The following is a 26,102-nucleotide window of genomic DNA, read 5'->3' as shown; positions in this document are numbered from 1 at the left end:
ATTGGCTTTTGAAGGTAAAAAATTGTATTAAAATTTTTAATTGCAGAGAAAATTCTTACAAAGTTTGCAAAACTAACTTCTAGACGTTAACCCAACCGGCACTTACTGCGTTGCAACCACGGCGATGAAGTGGCAATATACTCAAAACCAAGCAGCAGCCACTTGACGAAAACAATCAAATTTGTCAATGCTGGCACTTAATTCTAAACTTACTGACACCTCGTTGTCATGGCAACATTTCAACACAGATCGGGTAAGAATATGGAAATGAACGAAGTAAGTAATACAAATTCAAGCACTTGGAACCTCAAAATTCTTAATTAACTTTACTGTATATTCATATTTATATCTTTTGTATCTGTATGTCTTAGTCTCATTTAAAAATCAAAAAACTTCATCTAATTAACCTTTTATTAACAGAATAAACTATTTATTGCTGATTGGTACTGGAAAAACTGCTCATGGTAGACAAGCTGCATGTTGAAGAGGATGGTGAAAATGGCCGAAATTCGGAAGTTGTTTTGTTTCCAACACCGCTCTGATATCTTCCAATCAACTTCAATAACTCAATTGCGTCATATGCATCTCGCTTTTCATTAAGGAGTCTGTAATGGAAAAAAGAAGGAAATTTAATATTTTTGTGTCAAAAGAATTTCATTTAATTTCACAATTTCATTTTTGAATTGTTAATCTCGATGAATAAGGAAGGAATAATAACGTGAAATGAAAAGAATTGCAATTTAATGAATAAAGGGAGGAAATTATAATTTTTTTGTAGGGTTTCTGTGAATAAAGCGTGAAATAATTTGAATTTTTTGGTGCCATAAGCATTGGGATGGGAATGGATTCTGAAATTGATATTTAAATAGCTACTAGGTGTTGTAAATTTTATAATAAAATATAACGGTCATTTCAAATTCAAATAATGTTTACGTAACGTAGTTGCATGCCCTTTTGATGCAAATCATTTAGATTTTCTATTTTAAAGTATTGTTTTACACTATTTATACCACTTACAACCACAAAATGGAGCATGAGCATTCGATTAAAGCATTTCCTGCCTGCACTTTTCTCTCAACCACAATATAATCAAAGTTATTTCTAGCCAATTTAATCAAAAAGTTTTGGCATTTAAATCCAACTTTTATAAAGTCTCAGCTAGAGAATTTGTATCTCTAGACTATCATTTTCATTCAAATATAATCAATTCAAAATTAAGTGAAGTAAAGCATGAAGAAACTTTTTATTTTTTGGAGAAAGAAAAAATGATGAAAAAACTTTTTTTTTTCAAATAATTTTCCCTTTGTGATTATTACGAACAAAAAAAAAAATGTTTATGATTGAATTTCCTTCCTTTTCAATAACTTATTATTCAGTCTATGCTTGTTGACGTGAAGTAGACTACGTAGAAAACAAAAATGAATAGAATTTTTGTTTTTAATATGATTGAATTTATGAAAGAGTTATTAAGTCCCCGACTTCTTATTTATTCTCTTAAAAAATTAATTCTGATAAGGTTCTTGAATTAAGGGGTTGTTTTGTTAGCAAAGCTACATGGATGATGAAGAAGACAAGATTTTGTGTGTTTTCTAAAGCATTATTAAAAAGAGATTATGAAAATGATAAAAAATTCAACGCCATTCTTCTGAGCTTGTACTGAGGACGGCTAAAAAGAAGACGATTGGATATACTTTTCAAGGTAGATTGAGGAATACTGTAAATGGAGATAAGCAAAGAGCATAATAAATTCTGTCATAATAAATGAGCGTTGAGTGTTTTACTTCTTTTTTAATTGTGTGACTGGAAAAATTAATTTTTTACTTTATTGAACAAATTAAATTGATTGTGATTTGAAATTTAGGGAGAAAAATAATTGGATATGACAGCGTTTTTATGTAATTATTGTCAAAATATGAAACAAAAGACTCGGTTGAACAATATGAAATAAATTTACAATAATTTGAAGAGTTCAAATTAATTTAGTTCAAAATTTGAACAATCAAGGATAAGTTCAGTTGAGCTTTTAACAGAATTCAAAGTCAATTCGATTTTCACATGTAAACAAGTCGAGTTCTGGCTTTAAAGGACAAGATTAGTTTAAAGTCAACATATAAGGGGATAAGATCAGTTCAAAAACAACATTCTAGGACGTGATCAGTTCAAATTGAGAAATGCAAAACGTGTTTTTACTAATTGGACTAGAAAAGAAGAAGTGAGCACTGTGGGAGTAGATTAGTTCAAACTGCCTGCAGTTTAATTAGATCAGCTTTAGTTAAAATGATTAGAAAATCCATAAGATAACACATGTCTGCATTAAAAATATGTTTCCGAGTAGCACAATGTAGCGATCCGCATTTTATGCTGTAGAATCGGGTCAAAATTCGTTACGGTGCCATCTGAGGAGCTTTGCTTCACGAAACGATGCCCTAGCAAACACGATATGCTATTCGGCGTCGTTCAATTTTGAACTTTAAAACACAATCTAATTCCATCAACTTACATAAAATTCAACCCTACTTATACTTTTAAAGACTATAAGCTCATCATCTAATATGTTACATGTTGAGTAATATCATTGCTAAACTCATTGACCCATTCAGAAAGTTTTCGCTCATAAAAAATCCATTTTAGTCATTTAGCAAAAGAAATTTTTTATGAGCCTTCATCCAATTTTTGCAAAAGGAAGGCAGAAAGTCAAGAACATAAAAGACTATTGGATGTGCTCGAAAACACACACACACACACACTTCGGAAGTGGAAAATGAAGCAAGAAATTTAAGTGTTCAGTACATAAAACATTACATTCACATTAAGGCTCATGAATAAAAGAGAATATACCAGAAAAAATAAAAGCTACAGCATGTAAGCTTTAAAAGATCAAAATTGATCTTTCTGGTGTTTTGAAAGCTTTCTAAAGCACAAAATTCGCAACAAACTGTGCATACATGGAGAATCATTGAAAAGTTGATAAGCGGAAATTATTGTGCAGCATCATGCATCGTCACGATTGCAGTATATAGGATTAATTCAATGAAAGTCTAGATCGATTCACTTCGAGAGCTTTTCTACCGAGTAGGATAAATGAATAAACAGGAGAGAGTAAAAAAACTGTAAACACAGCATAAAAATTTTGGTTTCGAGATTAAATATGAATTGAGTAGGGTGATTAGTGTGCATTGAGTGTGATAATGTGACGCATTTGTAGAGATTTCAATGAATAAATCATCAAAAATTATAACGTTTATTTGAGATTTGAATACTATTTTTTGCGCATAGTTGAAAACCCCTTTTCATACAAAAGTTCAGTCTGTTTTTGAACTTCAAAGAATAAACATCATTGTGAAATTATAAATCCGTAAGGAAGTCGTTTTAATTAAACTACATTTACCAATAATAACCGAAATTCAGAAATGGTTCCGTAAAAGCTTTAAAATTACTAAATATTTAACACAAAACCATAAAAAATCAACAAAATGCAGCAATTTTCCAAAACAAATTGCTCCAAATCGTAATTGACGTTTAATTTATCGACAAGCCGATCAATATAAAATATTATCCTACATATCCACAAGCATCATATCTATATAACCATACCAGACACAATTTCGTTAATAAATCTTTAATTCTCCTGAAAAAAATATCAGATTTCATAATCCAAAATGTCCTTCACAGTTGAAATGTTTATCAAGTACCATCAGGCCGAGGTCAGCCTCATTGTATCACAATATCAGTAAATGAATATTCATTTATCTCAACCGAATGATGATAAACAGAATAAAATTATTTTCGATCAATACTTATTATCAATTAAAATAAATTTTGTCTACGTGTGCAGACTTTAATTATGTGTATTTTAATGAAAAAGGAAAATAAGGCGAAATTCATCGTGAACATATTTAAATTATGAAAAATAAATTATATTTCTATACAGAATTAAGATGAGCTCATCAGAATTATATTCATTATAAAAGGCAATTTTGTGTGTGCATATTTTGAAAATAAATTTGTTTTTGATATTATTAAATTTATTAAAATTTAATTGATTTTGAATAAGCTTTACGGAATTCAATATTCAAATTGAAAAATTTGTGGAATATTTTAAATTAAAATTGCAATTCCATTACTGCTGATACGTTGTAAAATTGACTTTATGTCGCATTTTATTTCATGTGAAATTATTGTATTTTATTGGACTGTGATGCATTCAGAAGGTATAAAGTTTGAAGCAGGGGCTTATGCAGGGTTTTTTTGGGATCAACACCCACATTTTTGGAGCAAATTCTTTAATTTGCTAGGGATTTTTTACTCAAAAATCTCAAAATATCCCATAAATATTGCAATTCTCGAGTAGATGAATACAGCGAACCGCATTTTTCACTGTAAAATTTGATCAAAACTAGACGTGGTCAACAGGACAACTTCGCGTCTTACTGTTAATGGGGTTACGTCCAAGCTACGTAGATGAATTCGTCTAAAGATTGCATACTAAGCCACCCTCTCCCCCAATAAACTTCTTTCTACGCTTCTTCAAGGAGCGGATTTTAAGTTTCAAGTTATTTATCCAAAAGGTTCCAAAACTTAAACTCCGCACAGAAGATTTGACGGAAAATTCATTTATTGTCATCAAATAATCTGAGATATGGAGCTATATGTAATCGAATTTAGTAATACGAGAGAAAGGCCTTCATGGTTTCTTTCTTCATAAATTTGGCTGAATATTAAAGCAGCAGATCGGAATTCTTTATATCTCACTTTTGAGAAAACGTTGGCTTGATTTCTTAAAAGCCAATTTCTCAATCAGTCTGGGTCTTTCTAGATCTATCATCTTGACAAATATCAAAAAGTGCTAGTTTGCTGTTGATTACATTAAAGTTAAACCTTGTTTTTTTCTATTTTTGAACTGAATACCCCTAAAAAACAATATGTAGCCAGCCTAATTCTTAAACAAATATTTCTTCAAATTTTCTATCTTTAAAGTAATTTTTAATAGAGCCAACTTCACCCAAATGAAATGCACGTCTAACAAAATATAAAAAAATTGCGTCTTCTTATTTTCTAATTTGGATAATGTAGGCATGAGTGAAGGAGAGAGAAAAAAAATGAGCAGTACTTAATCATTAATAAAAAGCTTTTTTTTGTATAACGTGTACAAAATATATAAACTTTTCTAAATGTGAAAGGGTTTTTTTTTTGTGAAGAAGGAAGTTTGGGATGTGATTCTAAGAGGTTTTTGAAAAAAGTCATGCCATATTTTGTTGTTATTTTCGCGATGGGGATATTAAAAATCCGTCTCTACTTTCATTTTTCTTTTGTCACCAATGTAATTATGAGCACCGACCGTGAAAAATTAATTTTTTTTTCTGTCCCTACTTTGTAGACGCTTCTTTTCATTGTCAAGTTAAAGACATTTTTTCCTTCACTTCCATTTTGGTTTTTTTTTTCAGATTTTTAAATTCCCCCTCGAATTTTACCTGCCTGAAGTTTCCTTGAGCTGCTCCACAAAATCACGTCCGGTAATGTCAGCAACTTCATTTGGATCCATATTTGATAGAAGCTCCAAGTCAGGTTCACTAAGTATTGAGATATTACATAAATTCGATTTCATTTGACCCACAAGCTTCTTTAAGTGAACTTTCTCGCCATTTCCAGCACTATCGATTGAATCAATTTCATTTGAATTGTGTGTTGAGATTGTAAGATAATGTGTTGGCTGTAAAGATCACAAAAAAAGATGAAAATTTATTAAATTGATTGTTTTATGGCTGATAAATTCGCATGATAAAGTGTGACTACATGAGGATGTTGCTCATAAACACAGAAGAAATCACGTTCAATAAAGTATAGCTTCTTTTTATTTACACTCGACTGTTGATACATACTCATTTCAATTTTTTGTGAGCAATTTACGCTCGTACAGAAGAGAATAAAAATGCATAAATCATTCTAATGTTTTATTACGCATTCTAACAGTCAAAACGATTTTGTTCATGTTATTTTGACTGACAAAGTGGATGATTATTATGTTGTTATACATATGAATTAGCTGAATAGAGGCTCACGCTGTGTGTAATTTAATGTCGAGCTTATGCGTTCTAGATATAGATATTTATAGATTGTGGACGTGATCTCCAGATAGGGGTTAATTTAATATATTGCGATGTATTACTTTAATGAATGAAAAAGGTTTAAAAGATTGCATTTTCACTCTCAATTCACTTCAAAGTCATTGTTACATCAGTTCAACGGAAATTTTAAATTCAAAATTTACAGTAATTTCTGCATCAATGAAGCAAAACAAGTTTTGTTTATAAAATAAGTTTATAAAGTTAAATTATGAAATTTAACATTTAAAGCTTAAATTAAGCTTTTAAGAATTTGTGTTAATATTATATAATAATCTTAAGTATGCGGATATAGTGAATAAGTATTAAAATGAGTGAAAAATTTGAAGATTTTTGATAAATTTAATTTTGAAATTTTAAATGAAAAATTTAGTTTGTTTGGTATAAAATATTGATGTAAGGAGGCTAATTAGGTAAGTAATAAGCAAAATTTGTTTATAGCAATCATGTATTGTCATTCAGAAATCGAAAATCGATTTTTCCTGTATGGAATTTAATTGATTGAAGCAGATTGAAATTCATAAAAATATTCAATTTCTTACTTTAAGTATTAGTAACCAATTATTGTTAATATTCATATGAAATTGACAAATTGGTGTCTCATGATTATTTATCATTCACATCCTTATCTATCCACGACATTAATGTAATATTTTCTTGTTTGCCAAACACTTTGGTTGAAATTGCCAGGTACGAGAATATCTGGATCCTTAAAATCGTTAGATACTCATACCATTTATTCACAATTTTATAAAAACGTTAGAACACTAAGAACTGAAAGCTTACTCTTAATGATGCTTTCCATTTTATCTTCAATGTAATCTGTAACGCAATAATTCTTAAAAAGACACACTGGAACGGATTGTAGCCAAAGGAAATCAAACGTGTGTTGCGCCTTAATTTTCTTTCTTCTGAGAAACGAGTCTACATCATATAAAACCGAAATTGACGTCACATGAAAGAATACTTCTTCACCTACTTATTTAATTTCTAAGCACTTCTTTGTTGTAAATAAGAAGGTTTTGGAACAACAACAAAACAACTTTCGATGACGTATTTAAGGTTGTAAGGTCATAAATTTTGAAAAGATTATTGAAGCCTAGAAACAAGTTTTATCGCTAATATTTTATTATTTTTTAAACATATTGCTTTAATTCCGTATTTCAACTGTTGTGAAAATAATTAATTCCAATTTCAATTTGATTATTTAATGACATTTAACAAGCAGTATGAGTATATACATTCTCAAAAAGCAGTATGAATAAGGGCATGCACTTAAGGGTAAAGAACTTTATACAATAAAAATTGAAATAATTAAGACTTCAATTGCAATTTTTTCTCTAAAATATTGATTTCGTTACGTCTATGACCCCTGAATTGTTAAGATTTTCAATTATCCTTAAAATGATTAAATTAAGTAATTAGGTTTAAAGTCGGTCTAAATATGATACTTAAGAAGTTTGAAATTCAACACGAGACTTCTTAGTTTGAAAATGAAATCTAGCACAATCCAACCCACTATTCACGAGATTTTTTCCAAACGGCGTGAATATACTCGACTCAATTTCTATTTTTAATTTGTTAATTCGAATTAATTTTTTAATCATTCAATTTTAAACATTTAATTACTTTTATATTGCAAAACAAGTTCATAAGTCCTGTACGTCTTGGGTTTTTTTTTATTGTTGAAAGTCGTTTCATTATCAAAAATGTTTTGTTTACTGATTAGACTACTAATTAAATAATTTTAAATTTTTGTATATACTTGACTTGTTCGAAATAATACTTTTGCTCTGCTTTTATAGTAAAGTCGTTCAACATCTTAATGATTTATTTTGATCACTTGGCCTATAATTATGATTCACTGGACTTTCGTGTAAAACATAAGTTACCGAAACCTCGTCATTTTTTTCCTTGGTATTTTTATTAACTTTTTTTGACCGCAACTCATATTGTTCAAATTCAACTCATATCATATTAACAATTGTACCTTAGTATAACATTTGATCTAAAACCGACGAGGTTAATATCAAGCTAGACTCATTCTTGCATAGTTATATGTGTGCTAATCTCGACAATATCAATATACTGGCCCCTAATTAACGGATTTTCACAAAAATGATACATCTTTCAGTCTTTGGGATTCTTTATTTAATTTGACGTGACTTTGAAATGGTTCTGGATTTCGTAAGATTTTTTAGGAACCCTGAATCAATATAATACTCAATATATCAATTACACAAATTAATTTGAATTGTAAAGTTAAAGAAGAATTACGAACACTTTTGAAAATTGTCTTCATGTGTAAAATCTCCCGTACAGTTTCTCAATTAAAATAAATTCTATTAAGCATGACTGTATTTGTAATGAATGTCTATAAAAAAGAATAATCATTAGAAAATTGTCAGTTTTATGAAAACAGTCATTTAGATCAGACTAAAAGTTATTCTTTAAAATTTTGTGGAAAAAAATTGAGCAATATGAAGGGACTCAAGTTAACTCAAGTTAATAGTTGTTGTTGCTGTCTAGACTTGAAAAAAGGAAATATTTTTTTTGCATGGTATGTGATTATTGGGTGCATATATAGCACTTACTCAATAGTAACAACGCTTATGAATCCCATGACACAAGCTAAAATAGATAATTATATTCAAATGGGTTTTGATTCATTTACGATAGAAGCTTTAAAAGTGCTCATGAATGTACCTACATGTAAGTAAATTAAACCAAAAGATTTTATGCTTTTGAATTAACTGCTCATTTTATATTAAAGGGTATTATATATATGGATTGATTGTGAACTTGATACTGTTCATCGGTTGTTTCTTTTTTATTAATGGAGCTAATAACGTAAATATTTGGTATTTATATATTTTATATTTCAAGACTAAATTTTTCTACTTTTCAGAAAAAAGCAGATCATTTGAAGTTATACCTGTACGGTATTTTATTGGATATCGGTCGTAATATATTATCGATTATCTTTTTTTTTAATGATAGTTTTATGGTTTCTATTCTGATTTTAACTTTGGTTTTTTCATTTTACATTCTCGTCTGTGCTTATTCCTTATACATTGTTATAAAAGACGAAAACCTGACTCAAACAGGATTTACCAATTTGCTAGTTTAACCAATGTTATCTCATGTTAAAAAATTTAAAATTGTTTTTAAAAAATATTTTTTAACCCAAATTTTTTTAAAGAAATAATTTTTTTTTAAAATTATTAATTCAATAACCCAAGATGTATAGATGTTCTCATACAGAGTATACTCAATCTACCACTAAAAACGGCCACATATTTGTATGAGAACATCTATATATCATTTAAAAACCAACAAATGCCTTACAATTTTTATGAAATTTTTCACTTTTTATGAAAGTGTCTTAAAATTCTTAAATTAACAGCCTGATTAACAGTCAAACAATAATTGTGAAAAAAAAACCAAAGAAGGTGAAAAAAATTCGTTTTTATATTTTTCGCGTACATTTGTACTTAAAACATGTCATTAATAAAGCTTTTAAAGAAGAAAAAAAAGCAGCATGAGCCACGAGAGGAATTTCGTGCATGCAAGAATTATGCGGAACTTTTTCTCCACAGCATACTTAATTTCTGTAACTTTGTACAACCACAGTGCATATATTTTTTAATATTATACGTTGATGTAACTTTTTGCTCAATTTTATTTATTTAGCATTTTTTACGTCTGCAATTTCCAGCAGGAAAAAAATTTCATTATGAAGACAAACATGTCAAAATTAAAATAATGGAGCCATTTAAATTGTTCATACTTCTTGATCCATTAGTCGTCTAGACGGGAAAACAACAAGAACTTTTATCGAAAAAAAATTTTACAGTTAGCAACACACATTTAGTCATAATGAGATAAGAATTTAAATAAATTCAAGCATGAACTTCACCATACTTGTTATAATTAATGTAATAATAAGCACATGGTAAACTTTTGTACTAAAAACCTATTTTATTTTGAAAAACATTAAGGAAATAAAAGCTGTTTAATGTTAATGAAGCCAAATCTCATATTCATGAAGCTCATTACACAAGTCCTTAATTATGTTCATAAATAATAAATATGAAGTTTGTAGTCTTGAGGAAAAATGAGCAACAATGTCTGATAAGTAAACATTTCCGTAAACAAATTAAGATTTGGGTTAATATCAAGCAACTGTTTTTAAATATTTTTTTGTAAATTCTCAGTGCTGTTATTCAAGTTTTTGGTTATGTTATACGACAGAGGCATAGTCAGAAATTTAGTTAAGAGATGAGGGGTTGTGAACTTTTTATGAATGAAACGTAATAAATTTGAGGGATGAGTTTCGGGATTTTTGTTCTAAATAATTCGTTTGTAGCATAGGCAGTCGCCTAAGGCGTATGGAAATAGGATCCTCAAGCACATTTCATGATATGGCGAAATAGCTATCGCAAGAAAGGAAATAGCTATCGCATGACAGAAACTGCATAGTGCTCAGTTTTCATTAGTTATACATGCGTGGACATTGGAATCAATTCTTATCCTTATCTTAGAACTACCCCTGATTCCAGATCACACATTGTTTGACTTAAATTGAAAAATATTGCTAATTATGTTATAAAGATATAACTTCAAGAAAATTGTGTCAATTCTTGTTAATATCACTTAATGTCCACAATTTCTTAGATCTGCCTCTTCTGGGAAAAACCCATTCAATTCTCTTTTATAGAATCATAAAGACCATACTCTCGTAATTTCAGAATTTCATTTTGCTTACATATGTCTTGGTAGACCAAATTCCCCGAGGGACATAAATGAATAAGACTTCGCAACGGAGCTATAAAGGCTCCGCTAAGCCTCTTTTAGAAATTTCAAATGGAAGCCGTTTCATTGTGGATGCCATATGGCAGCCATTTGGATTCCACAAATAAGCCAACATAAGGTGTTACTAAAAGAGGATTAGCAGAGTCTATCATGGTCAATGCCAGAACAAGAGTTGCAAAACAGGTGCCAGTGACAGGCAATTATCGTACAAATTCTTGATAATTTATAGTTTTTCTTACAAAACCATACAGATTATCAATAATTTGCACGATTTTTGCCCGTCACCTGTTTTGCAACTCTGGCCAGAACCTTACTAATTTGTGTCACTCGGGCTCGTATGCTTCAACATTATCCTTGTCGTAATACTTATAATAACAACACGTAGTTGTTTTTTTGCTAAAGGTAATGAAAAATTAAGATAAAGTTGCCGATTATGAAGGTTGTTCATAATTTCCTAAAGCCCAAAAGGCAAAACATGACTTTTAAGTTAATTAAGTTTTCTAGATTTTAATCATTATTTGTTGATTTAATTTGAGGTTAAAAACAAAAGTCAATGAATTTTATGAAATTGCTTAGTTTACCTAATCTTAACAGACAATGAGCATAGTTACCTAAACAAGCAAGTATCATGTCTGTTCGGGTAAAATTACTAGAATCTTTCTTTTATATGCTTAACCAACATTAAACTTATTTATCGCATGGTTTGATTTTAAATTCCTCCCTTTAAAATGTTTCTCTCAATCAAATAAATAACATTTTCCAAAATTCAACATCAATAGCAAACTGACATCTCACAGATAAGCCAAAATTGAAAGTTTTGCTGATTTCCACAGAGACCACAGATCCATATATTTTCTTTATCAAGATTAAATTACCATAACATTGAAAATTTCAACTAAAACTCAATTTAAAAGGTATTTGTATAACTTTTAATGCTTAAATTAAACTTTCAACAATATTTTAGTTCCATCAAACAGAAGGAAACATGAGAAGCAATTTTATCCGCACAAGTCGAGGGAATTAGAGCAAAATGATAAATTTTACCAACCTTGAAATTCTAATTCATTAATGAAAATTGTTTTGGTATGAAGGCATTCTTAAGATGTCTCCATTCTATTTGATACTTTCAATAAATATCTTTGAGCATGAATAAATCTTCAATTTTTGAGAAATGTGAGCCTTGAGAATCAACATCTATGAAATTATAATGAAGCAATTTATTTGAAATACGTACGGTTGCTATATCCTTTTTTTGGACATTGTTGACCTTCTATTTAGTTTATGTACATCTCCCGATTGAGTTTAGTCCTCATTAATATTTAAATTTTGAGCAAATTTGTTAAAAATCTTTGGGATTATTCATAAGTTTTGGTCTGTAATAAGCACCTCATTTGTCCTTGTCGCTGACAGGCAAAGAACATGCTTTAATGGTACAGAAAGACTTCGGTACTTAAAAGCGGTCTTTAAGCCTGCTTCACATACATCAAAAGTTTGATGTCATAAGTGAGCAGCCCCGAAGCCATGTAAAAAAAAATTAACAGACATGTTTGGAGAAAATTTTCTCAGAAAAATCTGAAAAAGAATTTTTGTTGAAAAACATTCTTTGGTTTCTTATTCACAACATTTTAAGGACACAAAAAAATGTTGAAAATTTTTCCGTTTGAAAAAATCAACAAATGTTTTCAAGTAAAATCATTGCCTAAAGTTGAATAGGAGAATTACTCAATTTGCATGATATTAAAAGCCATTTTGTCTACTAATTAACTGCGTCATGTTGATTTGCACGGTAGTGTAACTGTGAGCTTCTCTACATGTAAATATTGCGTTTCATTAAACTTTAATTTGACTATGGTTTTCATGCTACATGAAAATTAAGATTAAAATGCGGAAATATATTAAAGTAGAGGAAGTAAGGTGTATTTTAAGTGAATATCTTGTGTAAAACATCTTCAAAACATGCGTATTCAGTCAGTTCAGTCAGTTCAGTCAGCTCAGTCAATTCAGTCAGTTCAGTCAGTTCTGTCAGTTCAGTCAGTTCAGTCAATTCAGTCAGTTCAGTCAGTTCAGTCAGTTCAGTCAGTTCAGTCAGTTCAGTCAGTTCAGTCAGTTCAGTCAGTTCAGTCAGTTCAGTCAGTTCAGTCAGTTCAGTCAGTTCAGTCAGTTCAGTCAGTTCAGTCAGTTCAGTCAGTTCAGTCAGTTCAGTCAGTTCAGTCAGTCAGTTCAGTCAGTCAGTTCAGTCAGTCAGTTCAGTCAGTCAGTTCAGTCAGTCAGTTCAGTCAGTCAGTTCAGTCAGTCAGTTCAGTCAGTCAGTTCAGTCAGTCAGTTCAGTCAGTTCAGTCAGTTCAGTCAGTTCAGTCAGTTCAGTCAGTTCAGTCAGTTCAGTCAGTTCAGTCAGTTCAGTCAGTTCAGTCAGTTCAGTCAGTTCAGTCAGTTCAGTCAGTTCAGTCAGTTCAGTCAGTTCAGTCAGTTCAGTCAGTTCAGTCCAGTCAGTTCAGTCAGTTCAGTCAGTTCAGTCAGTTCAGTCAGTTCAGTCAGTTCAGTCAGTTCAGTCAGTTCAGTCAGTTCAGTCAGTTTTCATCTTATTCGGTTAAATGACGTCATCAGAGCATGTTCATAACTTCTTGTCTTTTGTGTCGCTCAGGCGTACCATTAAAACGCACTTCTTACATTCATGGCTTTCACAAGTCTTTTAAATTATACAAACTTGACAAAAGCATAAAAAATAAAAATTTAATCTCAACTTTTAATCCTAATATCCCACAATTGCGCTTCAAAAAATCCTGACACATTTCCATCAAAATGGATAATTAAGTTCTTCATGCTACCACTTTCTCATATTTATCATGGAAAATATGTGTGTGTATATGTGAAGCAATTTTTCTCTTAATGGAACAATTAAAATGAAAAATTCATCACCTATATCACATACAGCAGCTTTCATATTTTTTGTGTGTGACAAATGAATCTGTAAATTATTCAACATTTAGTTCCACTCTTTTTGAATGAATTTTAAATATATGAGATATCGAAAAAAATGGCAGAACGTGATGTATCAACAGCAGAGGAAGAAGATGAATGAGTCATTAAATGTACATCAGGATATATGGATGTAAATATTGCTTGAATATTCTTATACGATTAAATAAATTATGGATGGGTGCCGATGAGGAAGCAATGTATTTTAAATTATGTAAATTACGACATAACATTCTCCGTGTTTTCTTCTACTGACTTTCATCAGCACAAAAAAGAAACAATAATTTACTCTCCGAAGTTCATAAAAATTTAATTCACTTTAAGGCTTTCGTTTTTCAAGGTTATGGTACATGTCTTATACAGCGTAATAATGTTTATACATAAAAGCAGAAATTTTTTGGAATGGAAAATTGCTCGCATACACACATCTTTAAACATTCAGCTACCGTACAAACTTTTCTTTCCATTTTAATACCTTTAACTTCTTTTTCGCTGCTAACAAAGAGCTTCAGACAGACGGGAATAAAAAGGTTTGGAAGAAAATGCGAGAGGAAATGCTTCAAGTCGATGTCTGAGAAAGAAAAGTGGAAGGATATTGATAAGAACAACACAAACAGTGAAGAATAACAAATCAAAGAGCAATGCACCATTGAAGATGGTATGGAAAAATTGGATGAAGATTCTTTGAAGTGACGTTGAGATTTTAACGCATTTTAAGAATGAATTTGAGTGGAAATATCAAAGCATCATAATAGGATGTTGAATTTTGAGATGTGGGCTGACATCCTAGCTGGAAAATGACGTAACGCTAGCTTTTAATGAAAACATAATCTTGAAATTTGAAACAAAATTCTAAAAAACCTTCCACGTATCTCTTAACATGACAGTGAATCATGACTTCACAATTTCCGAATGCGTCCAAGAGTAAGAAGTCGTTCAATTATCAAATTCGCTTTTCTACTGAGAAGGTGGGTTTTGTTGTTTTGTAACATTTTAAGCAAAAAATAGACATTTTGAATGTGAATTTTTGAGCGAGGAGATAGAGCCTTCTTCCTCCCTAAACACTTTAGAAACGCTCTAGAACAGCGGGCTCTAGAAAATCGTTTGATTGCGTGTCAAAATTAGTGAATGACGTATTGCTGACCTATTGGTAAAATGTGTTTCTACAAGATGCAAATATTCTGAACATTGCGATTCTGAACGTTTCCATACAACTTGTGACTTCTGGTAGGTAATTTAAGTGCGTTTTTCTTATTACGTAACACGTAAAATTAGGAATTCCATAATTTCCGTTCCCTTGAAATTTCAGGAACATTCGGGAAAATTCCCGTTTTTGGAAACCCTACGTAAAATTGACTTTTTGACTCTTTATCTCTTCAAAGCCAAAATCTACATCTAAGAAAGTTTTTATAGTTGAAGGCTTAACAAAATCGCAACTCCACTAGTAATAGCTGTCCTTAGTGAGTGATCAGTACTTAATTGAGTATCTTTATTTGATATTATAGATAGTTAGGTGTGTTGATTTACCATAAAGGTCCTTAATTTAATAGAATAGGTTCTGATATAAATTTAACTTCGCAAAAGACAGATTTGTGGTTTGGCACTTGCCAATTACGTCCCAAAGACTATTACTAATTCGGCCGTTCATCAATGCTGCTGCTGCTAACGAAGTAGAGTCAAAATTATTTCCCACAATTTTTAATTACTATCTAAAACTACCAAAATTCCCAATAACTACCCAATAATTAACAGTAATCAATCTTGAAATGGAAGTATGGCAAGTAATTTGACACTAATAATGACTCAATTGCTACTTAATCTCAAAAATGTTCATTTGCAAAAAAAGTTAATGAGTTTGAAAATTAATTAATATTAATTATTGTGGTAAATATTGTAAACTGTCTGTACCTTAAATTGCTTAATTAATTGATGAGGATAAGGATGGATGCTTCAATTGTAGCAAATCGATGCGGAAAATGTCTGTATTCAAGAGTTTCACCTAGTTTTGGCATGAAAATTTTGTTAAAAACTTCCATTATTATATCCAACATCATTTGCAACAATGGAAATACAGCAAATCCACAATTGATGCTATTTCACACTCTAGTTGTCATGAATACAAACAGCTAATTATGAAAAAATTTTTCATAAACATTAATCGGACGTCCTGTACAAAATGCTCATATTTTCCTGCATTGTACTCTAAAAGTACCTCAAATAGAAGGAATTAATTTCACGCTACACGATAATTCAGCTTGATCTATTATGTTCGTGACATTGAAAAATTTTCCAGTTCCTCAAATAGAACAAGAGCCAATTGAATGAATTTAAGTTCTTCCTTCCTCGATATCAAATTCCATCATTATATAAGATTGAAATGTTGATAATGATGATGATATTAAATAGACAAGAATGAAAATTGCGATGGAGATGAGAATCATGTTACGGAAAAAAATATTACATTTCACAATGAATTACCTATCAATGTATTGTTTATTCCTTTTCAATTCGTTAAGCAAGCATGAGATTTGATTTATTAACATGTTTTTGGGTATGAATAAATGCTGTAAGCTTGTATTGTAAGCTTCTGTCTGAATGGGTAAGAAGATGGAAAATATTTTATGTGAAAAAAATGTAATATTTCCATCTGTTGACATGTAGCTTGCTTGTGTGGATCGCACGAAACTTCTTTTTCTAATGAAATGATATTGCCTCGAAGATGCTCTGTGGTATTTACATACTGAAAACGGAATGGAATGTAGTTTGGCCCAAAACTCATCATGATGTTAATTGAGGCATAAATTCTGACCTTTATATGAGAAAGTTATGTCAAATAATGTCAAGATATGGGTCGCTTGTGGCTAGAATGGCTTTTTTCATTTTTATTTGGGCAAAATTTAAGCTTTTTTAAAGCTTTTCAGTTAATGAAGCCTTTCGGACATGCCATGTTTTCGAAATATTTTTGCTCCCTTTTGTAATTCTTTCATAATGCAATGTTGTGGACATAAGCACACATTTTTTGTTTGTTATTTTTATAGTGTTTACAGTTTCATGCATGATTATCGCTCGTATATGAGCTTTGTATTGGGGGATTTAGAGCTTTTGTTGGATGTATTCGAACCGTTGTTTGTTTGCTGTATGATTTTTAAGTTGTTTCATATTAATACTAGATGATATCGCTGACAGACGATGAGCATACTCACCTTAATGAGCGTGGCTCAATTTTGTGAGTATTCTTCTTGTCTGTCCGGACATTTTGCTTGATTTGATCTAGAATGGTTAGTAGTAGTTGGAGGTAGAGGGTTAGTTAGAATATATTCAAAAGAATAGGTAGCTTTAATATTTTTAACACAATTTTGAAGAAAATGACGCTTATAATTTCACTTTATGCGGCAGGCTGGATGACTGAATGAGGTTCCGAGATTTCAGCAACCAGACATCGTATATCAAGCATTTGTTCCGAATCATCAATATTTTGAATTATCGATTTATATGTAGCTTATCCGGAAGGCACATATCGAGGAAATGCATGAAAATCCGGCACAATGCCTGCGTGGCTCTGGCACTAGGACAGATTCGATGAATTCCGAAGATTAGAGTCAAGAAGGCATGAGACCGGATTTTCAGCAATTTTTACATTGTATGTCTTTCAGGCAATTAGTATATTTAAATTCTTCAATTAAAGATTTTTCGATTTTATATTCACAATTTTAGTTCCTTGTAATTTTAAAATCTATTTAACCGTTAATTTTCAAACAAACCTTTGACCCTAACTTCTCAAATTATTGTCGAATTTATGCTATTCAATGCGTAGCTTCCATTAACATAAACATTATTTCTATTCAATTTTCAATATATACCTCATCCGTATCTAACAATTTTGACATCATATTAAACAAACATTGAATATTCAAATAGAAAATCATAATATTTGTACTTCAAATGAACGGAGTGAATACATTCGAAAAATAAAATTATTCTATCCGTGCGTAATGTTTTCTTCTGATTCCGAAAAAAGGGACAAAATATTTACACGAGTATGGAAATGAGCAATTTTCTCGTCTTGCATATGTACGTCACACTATAAATGTGTTGATATTTTTTTGTGGTTTTTGCAAGTAATTAAATGATGGTCTACATATTTTGACTACACATCCTCATGTGACATTGAAATTAATTCAATTTCGATCAGGAAATTAGCAAAAACATAAATTAAAAAGAAAACATCATTAAACTCACATCAATCCACTGCTCTCCACTGAATACAGCAATTAATTCCGTATTTGGTTCCAATGTCTGAAAATAATCCTCATCATCAATCTCTGTGCCATCTGAATCTAAATGAATTTGTGGCATTTCTGTTGTTCCAAATTTTTCCGATGATTTCTTCTGCAGCTCCTGTAAATTTGATGCAACAACTGCCTTTTTTATTTGTCGTGTGACATCTTTGATCTGTGGACATAAAATGAGGAATGAAAAATGTTTTTTAAATGAATTTGATTGATTTTATTTCAATAGCACAATTGCAGCTAGATTGAATGGGGAACCAACATTTGTGGCCATTTTGCGTCATACTGCTTTGAGCATGACGAATAAACCAGAAAAAATTAATGAAGGAACGACAAAGTTTCAAATTTATTTGTCTAAATAATTTTTCCGTGAAAATTGCCGAAACTTTCTGTCTGTGCTGCTCAAAAAAAGAAGTGGCACAAAAGTTTTTATGATTTTATAGCTTTAATATGAGTTTAATTCAATTAACTTGGAGGAAGTCTGATGATGAAAAAGTTTTGTCAACATGAATACAGATGATCAAATTCATTAAGGAGACAATATGTAGTTAATTTGAATAGCATTTATTGTGGTTTTGTAGACTAATAATACCTAACATTAAAATTTATTTAAATTGGTTTGTCTGCTTTTGGAGTGCTTTAAACATTAACTGGTGAATATTGTGGGTAAGCTTAACTTTATCAAGTCGTTTATTCTTAAAATTGGCTGTTAGATTGAATTTCGACTTCAAAATTTGAGGGCAATTACCGCATATGTGTCAAACTAAGGTGTATAACCTGTGTGCCGCATCAGACCCTTGTCAGTTGGTGTCCCCAAAAAGGTTGTCCACTTTTGTCTTAAAATTTAAGAATTACTGGTTTTGGTTTTCGAACTTCTAAACGACTAGTTGATCCCCTCACCCTTTCCTGCATAATTAAATCTACAACCCTTCTCCCACCATCGTTACCCCGAGCGACACAAATGAAGAAGGCTGCACGGAGTTCTTGGGGCTCCGATAAAACTCTTTTATTAATACCAAAATGGAAGCAACCTCCATTTGGCGGCCATTTGGAGCCTTAAAAGCTCCGAGGCGGAGTCTTTTTCATTTGTGTCGCTCGAATACGACCTCTTTCAAGTTCAGCATTCTTCAATTTATGACTTTCATATTCTAGCCTTTAATTACTCACTCCATTCTCTACCACTACTTTATAGATCTACTTTAAATTCACCAATGTCAATAATAACAAATTCCGACTAAATTCAACAAATTATTCTCACAATTTTCCAATTTAATAATGTTCGAATTAATTCTCTGTGGTTACTTTGTTGTACATACACAACAACACACAAAATTCATCCATAAAAGTAATAACAATGATTGTGGTTTGAAGGATCAGAAAATGTACTTAAATTTACGATTTTTTTCAAACTTTTGGACATAAAAATTGTTTTTGACAAAAAGCTTAAAAATTTCCCACTAGAATGGATATAAAACATGAAATTATTAAGGTAATAAACTTTAATGTAAGGACAAGTAATGATGATTTTGTGTTGATAATTACGCAGTTGACAAAGATGAGAGGAGAAAAGCAATCATAATTCATGATAATATAATATAAACTGTCATCCGTCTTTCTTCCTTTGTTGTTCATAACTTTAATGTCTCATAAAATTCAATTACATTAGCAAAATGTGCCTTTCAGGTGATTTGATGTAGAGCACAGTTTGAGCATTTTCTGTCTGTTTATGAAAATAGAGGAATGATGAAGTGAAAATAATGTTATTCTCGCGGTTTTCGACTTCTATGAATGTGAATGAAACAGACACAGAATGTCATGGAATTATTGGAAAGCTTTTTTTTGGAGGAAATTTAAATTTCCGTTTTCTTTGTCAATTGCGTGTAGCATTTGGGAACAAGTTAATGGTCTTTGTCAGAAATGACGTTTTTTGGTACGGAAAATGGCACTTAAAATAATTTAAAACGTAAATTCTAGTGAAGGATTTGGTAACCTTTTATTTTTCATGGCACACCTAGTTGATAAACCTTGAACGAATCCGTACACGGTTTCCAAAAATTTTTTCCTATGCACTAGTATGCCGCGGCAAACAGGTTGCCACTGATCTTGTGTATTCGCGTCGTTGTCCAAAGCTTTAGAACTATGTGGCTTACCACCAAGGTGTGCCGTTAAAAGTAAAAGGTTGCCCTTTTAGTGCTTTTAGTCCTGAAGCTTACACAGTCTGCAACAATGGAGCTGATACCAAACAAGAAAAAATTACTTCCCCTGAATTAAACAATTTAGAAAATATTGCTAGTAGAAACTTCAACATTGTAAATTGTCATAAAAATTTTCAAGCCCTCGAGACAAGTGCGAACATGTCTTTAAATTATTTAAATGAATTTGTGACCATTGAGGGTATTTCACAAGAAAAACAACATTTTGCCTTTTGCTCATTGTTTTTCAAAAGGAAGGAAAAGTTGGTCAAACTTTCCTTTATTTTCTGTTAAGCACGAAAGTTTTATTAAATATTCATCTACAAAATCTTGTAGAAGTTGAATTTTCAACAAGAATGAAGATCCCGAGTGATACAAATGATGAAGGCTCTGTCAGGGAGTTTTGAAAGCTCTGTTAACACCAAATGGAAACTGCTTCCATGTGACTGTCACTTGACCATTTGGCATGCAAATAGAGTTTGCTTCCGTTTGGCCTTAATAAAGAAGCTTTTATGAATCTTTTATAACACCGTGGATGAGCAGCACAAGTGATGAAGGTTCTGCCACGAAAATGCTTCGCTAATTAACACCAAATGAAAGCAGTTTCCATGTTTCCATTGTTGATTATTGTCATGTGACCATTTGGTATCCAAATGGACTCTGCTTCCGTTTGGTTTTAATGAATGAGATTTAGCGTATCTTATAAAGTACCGTGACAGCCCAAGCGACAAGGCTCTGGCAAAGGTCTTCTATTAACACCAAATAGAAACCGTTTTTGTGTGGCTGTCATTTGAATATTTGGTGCCCAAATAGATTCGGCTTTAATTTGGTCTTAATAAACGAGCTTTTGTGGATCATTTAAAGCTACAGTGCTACAGTGCAGAATTTTCTTCATTTGTGTCGCTCGGGATAAATAAAGTCCAAAGAAAACAAAGTCAGCAGGTTTGAATTGGGTTGAGTGACATTAACGAGAGTTGAGATGTGGCAATACATTAAGGATATTAATGCCACTTGATACGAAAATTTTCAAGGAATTTTTCCCCCGACAAACGACGACTTTTTTTTCAAAAACAATTCGCTTTTGTGTCAAACTCAAACAAAGAGTCTTTATCCTTATGTTGTTTTCAATGTCATATTCACTTAACATTTCCTTTGTCTGGTTAAAGACAAAGAGTATGCTTTATATAAAAAAAGCAGAAGTAGCAACATCAATAAAACGAGAATGAAAAAATCTTTTCGAGGATTTCTTAATGTTTGTGTTCTCATTTTTATTATGTGCTCACGTTTAAAGCCAGCATTCTGGTGTTGACTTAAGGAACATAAATGAGAATTTCTGCAGAATGAACTTACAGTAAACGATTATGAATGGAATATGCAGTTTCATAATCTTTAAAATTTCTCACATTACTCAAATATTTTAATATTCTCAATTCTCATTTCCTTTCCATTTCCTATCCTCGATGCTATTTAAAGTCGCATTATAGTACGAATTAATATTATGAGGAAATATAATGCTCAGTGGAAGTTGCTGCAATGGGTTAAGTGAAATTTATAGTCTAAAGCTATTAAAATTGTTTTAAGAACAATTTTCAGTAAAACTTAGGTATTGAATCTGTAGATTCACTTTGGCTGATTGGAATTAAAACTGCTGAATCATCTCTTTGAGGCGCTCTTAGTCTTTCAGACATAATTGAAGATTTATGACAAATTTTCAGTTCTTTAGAAAATAAATTGAATTATTATCCTTTACATCACATCTTAGTGATTCTTCAGTCTTCATGGTTACTATTTTTGTCACAGATCACTGAGGATGAACAATCGAATATCATCTATATCTTATTATTTTATAAAGAAATATGATATTGTTATGTGGGTGTCATTTGTAAATTACGTCCAGTATCATTCAAATGAGTTCAAATAGTGAAGGACAACCTGTGTACCGCAGCTAACTAGTGAGCATCCGAAATTTCTTGGAAATGTCAATAATTGCATGCTTTGTGCTAGTAGCCAAAAATCGGCAATGGTCAAGTCGTTAGAGCGTCGGACTACCGTTCTAACGCCCCGGGTTCAAACCCAGGGAAAGTCTAGTTGGATTCGAATGCTTTTCCGCTGTTCTAGTTACACCAACTCGGATCGTGTGATTACGCGACACACAAATTATGGCTAGGTACGTTGTATTGATGCTTTGCACGATTTCGATAGTGGCTTTCCACTAAGGTTTGCCGTGACAACATAACTGAGCTAAAGTGACTAAGTATTGAAACAGAAACTGAAATGGCGAGCAACTTGTGTGCCGTAGCACAATAGCAATGAATCTGTAAATCTCCCACAGACCAGAACACCCACGCAAATTTTTCCATAACCACCAAACTATGCGAAATGCACTACATTCCAGAACCCCCACATACAATAGCGTGCCACGATAAATCTCAGGTGTGCATCGAAAATCTCTCTAAGGCTAAGGTGAGCCGTGACATGACAACTGTACATCACTCATGAACGACCCCTATTGCTCAACCGCCCACCAACATTAATTCATTTTGTTTCAATTGTCCAATTTTCATTTGAAAATTCAAAGATGCGGATGAAAAAATTCACAAAAACCTCAGAGCTGAATATTCCGTTTGAACTTTATATCTCTCACTCTCTCACTCTCGACATTCTTTGTTTCATCAATAATCTTTTATTTTCCTTTGTCTGAACTTTTTCAAATAAATCAAGAAAACTTCTTGATTCGTTTGTAATTTGATCTACTGACATAAAAATGAGAATTTTAACATTTGACATCATTTGAGTTTTTGGGCTGTTTGATAAAGTATCTAATTTCCAAAAGAACTGCCAAAAACTTTAATTTTGATGATGATGGATGTGGCATAGTAACTGAAATATTGAACAAAAACAAGATGTTTTTTAATCCATTTCTGTTTTTGAGAAGTTTAAAATCACAGCCGGAAATTCCTTTTTTATTAAGTCATTCAACTAACGAAAATGAGTTTGTCTTTAATGTTTAAAACTGATAACCTTTTATACAGGATATGAAATTGAATGTAAATGACTAAAACTGTTTGCCGGATATTGCTTCTTAAGAAGAATCAACATAAAGTCGAACATTTGATTTTCTTTGGCTTAATCCGGAACGAGCTTTTCTGTAAATTTTAATGTTTTAGTGATACACTTTTGTTCATAGTCGAAAGACAATCCCGAGTAGCATAAAGTCGGTTAATCGATCTAAAAGGCGGCAGCTGGTCGGTTGACTTTGGTTTTGCTGTTTGATTGAAACTGAGTTCGGTACCAAGTCAGATTCATGGCAGCCCGGGCACACACTTTTGATCGATTAACCGATTTGTGCTATTCAGGATCAAGTGTAATTTACTTCCGACATTTCACATTAAAAAGCTATTCAAACTTTGTAAAAAATAAGCATTTCAAGAATTTTCTACTTCTGCATATGAGCAAATACCCAAAAGACAATAAAGCACATTCCACATTGAAGCATACATATGGAATGGATAATATTTATGAGAATGTAAACCTCATAGGTGCTCAAAAGTACATTTTAATAATCCCATGAAGAATTCTTAATCCTTACAATTCTAATATGTAGCTACACAACTCAACTCATCGCAATATGATATTTTTTTAAAGCATATTGCAGCATATCGATGTTGCATTCAAGTGCAAATTTAAAACACATATTAAATGCTATTCAAAATTTAGAACAACAATGAATTAAAAATGCTGATCTTGAAATATCTAGAGCTGTTATGCATCATCGAATCAGCTTATTGAAATTCAATGAATAATCTCATCATTGATTTTCATAGACATTAGTTAAATTAAGAGTTGCAGTTTTTTAGGGGTTTGCAGATGGAGCAATATAGTATTGCATTTGGTATCGGAAATTGGCAAGTGGACGCCAGCAATAGAGCCTGTGGGAGATCATGGATCACAACTGATCTGTACTCCCAGCGAAGTAAGTAAGATGAAACACAGGATGTTTTAATTGATTGCTAAGGAGTCGTTTACTTATTACGTAACGGATGTAAGGGCGTAGTCAGTTACTATTTAAATGAATTGTCAGAATTTATGGACCATTTAGGGATTTTTGTCTCGAAGAATTCAAGCAAAATGAAGCATTTTTTCAAAAGGGGGTAGGGAGGTGTGATACCCAAAACCCTTAATCCCTACTCCTCCTGAATACATCACAGGCTCCCTCCCCTGCGAACGTTACTTACTTATGCCTTAAAATGCCTAGCTTTAAACTCAAACCTTAAATATTCTCGAGAATGACATAAAAAATTTTACTTTTGGCCATAATCCATTTTAAAAAAATGTCATGAAGCACCGCTATCTGCATCTATTCCCCAAGAAAGAGTATATCTCATGACTTATTCATGCGCTTTAATTATTCAAAATCCAAATGTCTCTATAACTCATTTTTTTAGTGCACATAAACCATCTCACAGGTGTTATTATATATCCACAAAATTTATATATGAATACCATTGAACAGTATGCTGTAAGGATGAAACTATGTAGTCAATATTTTAACCCTCTCATAAACAGTAAGTGCTGCCATCCACTTAATAAATTATTTACAGGTTTTTTCCTTGCTCATTCACTTGTTTTCTGCATTTGTCAAGTTATTTTCAACACGTACGATAGACATACGAAAAAAGGAAGAGAGGAAGCATGAAGGAACAAACACAGAGCAGAACCATATTCCCGAAAAAAAGCTTTTCATTGTTTGACCTAGATTTTCTATTATGTCTTCTATTTCAAACTCCATATAATCTCAATAGAGAATTTAAATGGAAAATGAATGCATTATCAGTACTTTCAATTGTCTTTATTCTCATGTATTCATTTTCGAGCCTGTCTGTATCATTGCAGGGAATATAAATTAATTTGAAAAATTGAGTAAAGAAAACAGCAATTTGCATTCAAATTAATTCATTTGTCGTTCTACTTTGTTGTTCTCGGTTTACGGTTTTAAATTTATGTGACGTAAAGGAACGGTACGGATGTACATAAAAATCACAACATTAGACGGAACACGGAAAATTCAAATTAATTCTTTTCTGGGTGGATAACGATTAAAATTTATGAATTTTTTCAATCTAGCTGTAGCGCGGGAAAGTTTCTTTTGTTTATATCACGTATTAATATCACTAGCACTTACTTTGTAAGGCTTCTTTCCTGGCTCCTCCTCATTATGCTCCATTTTATTCACTTATGATAGAAGAAAGGATGACAAAAAACTTATCACTGAATTTAAATACTGTTTTTTATTAAAAAAGCACAACTAATGCACTTGAAAGATAAATCAAGAATGAAACTGCTGTTCGTATGAGATGCTCTCTTTATTTTATAACTTACAACAGGACTGAATGTTTTAACTAAATGCGCATGAACACCAAACGTTTACGAGATTTATGTTGGATGAAAATGTGAGAGCAAGAATCAGTTTTGAGCGCAGATGAGGTCCGTTCTGATGTTTTTCTTTCACTCACTTTATAAGACTGATTAATGTTGACGTAAATGGATATAACAAATTTTCTTTCTAGAACATAAAAATTACAATTAAGTCATTTATGTTCTCATATATTTTTTGTGATCTTAGTAAAGCTGTCCTGAAGCTAATGTCAAGCTAATGTCTTTTGGACTTTGTTTGCTTCTTTAAAGTCTTTTATGACACAATTTAATGG

General features: G+C 31.5%; 1 protein-coding gene and 1 long non-coding RNA gene across 3 annotated transcripts; one reads left to right on the top strand and one right to left on the bottom strand.

The window, feature by feature from the left end:
- Positions 1-100: 100 nt before the first annotated feature.
- LOC139094900 (DNA fragmentation factor subunit alpha-like) lies at positions 101-26,102 on the bottom strand. Of its 2 annotated transcripts, none has more exons than XM_070646129.1 (4): positions 25,577-26,102; positions 18,153-18,365; positions 5,472-5,710; positions 101-605 (listed from the first exon to the last, which is right to left on the bottom strand). In XM_070646129.1, exons 1-4 carry the CDS (start codon positions 25,616-25,618, stop codon positions 431-433), a joined length of 669 nt encoding a protein of 222 aa, XP_070502230.1. In that variant the 5' UTR covers positions 25,619-26,102; the 3' UTR covers positions 101-430. The 2 variants fall into 2 exon arrangements, with proteins under 2 accessions (XP_070502230.1, XP_070502239.1); XM_070646138.1 differs by having other exon boundaries at positions 5,476-5,710.
- On the top strand, positions 8,542-10,151 carry LOC139094918 (uncharacterized). Its single transcript, XR_011544806.1, has 3 exons — positions 8,542-8,834; positions 8,896-8,972; positions 9,031-10,151. It is a non-coding gene; the product is annotated as an uncharacterized lncRNA (long non-coding RNA).

The sequence above is a fragment of the Chironomus tepperi genome, unplaced genomic scaffold (genome assembly GCF_022539635.2).
Source record: "Chironomus tepperi strain 1889 unplaced genomic scaffold, CSIRO-AGI_Ctep_v1 contig_33, whole genome shotgun sequence".
In the NCBI taxonomy this organism is placed as follows: Eukaryota; Metazoa; Arthropoda; class Insecta; order Diptera; family Chironomidae; genus Chironomus; species Chironomus tepperi.
This window is presented reverse-complemented; position numbering and strand designations above follow the sequence as displayed.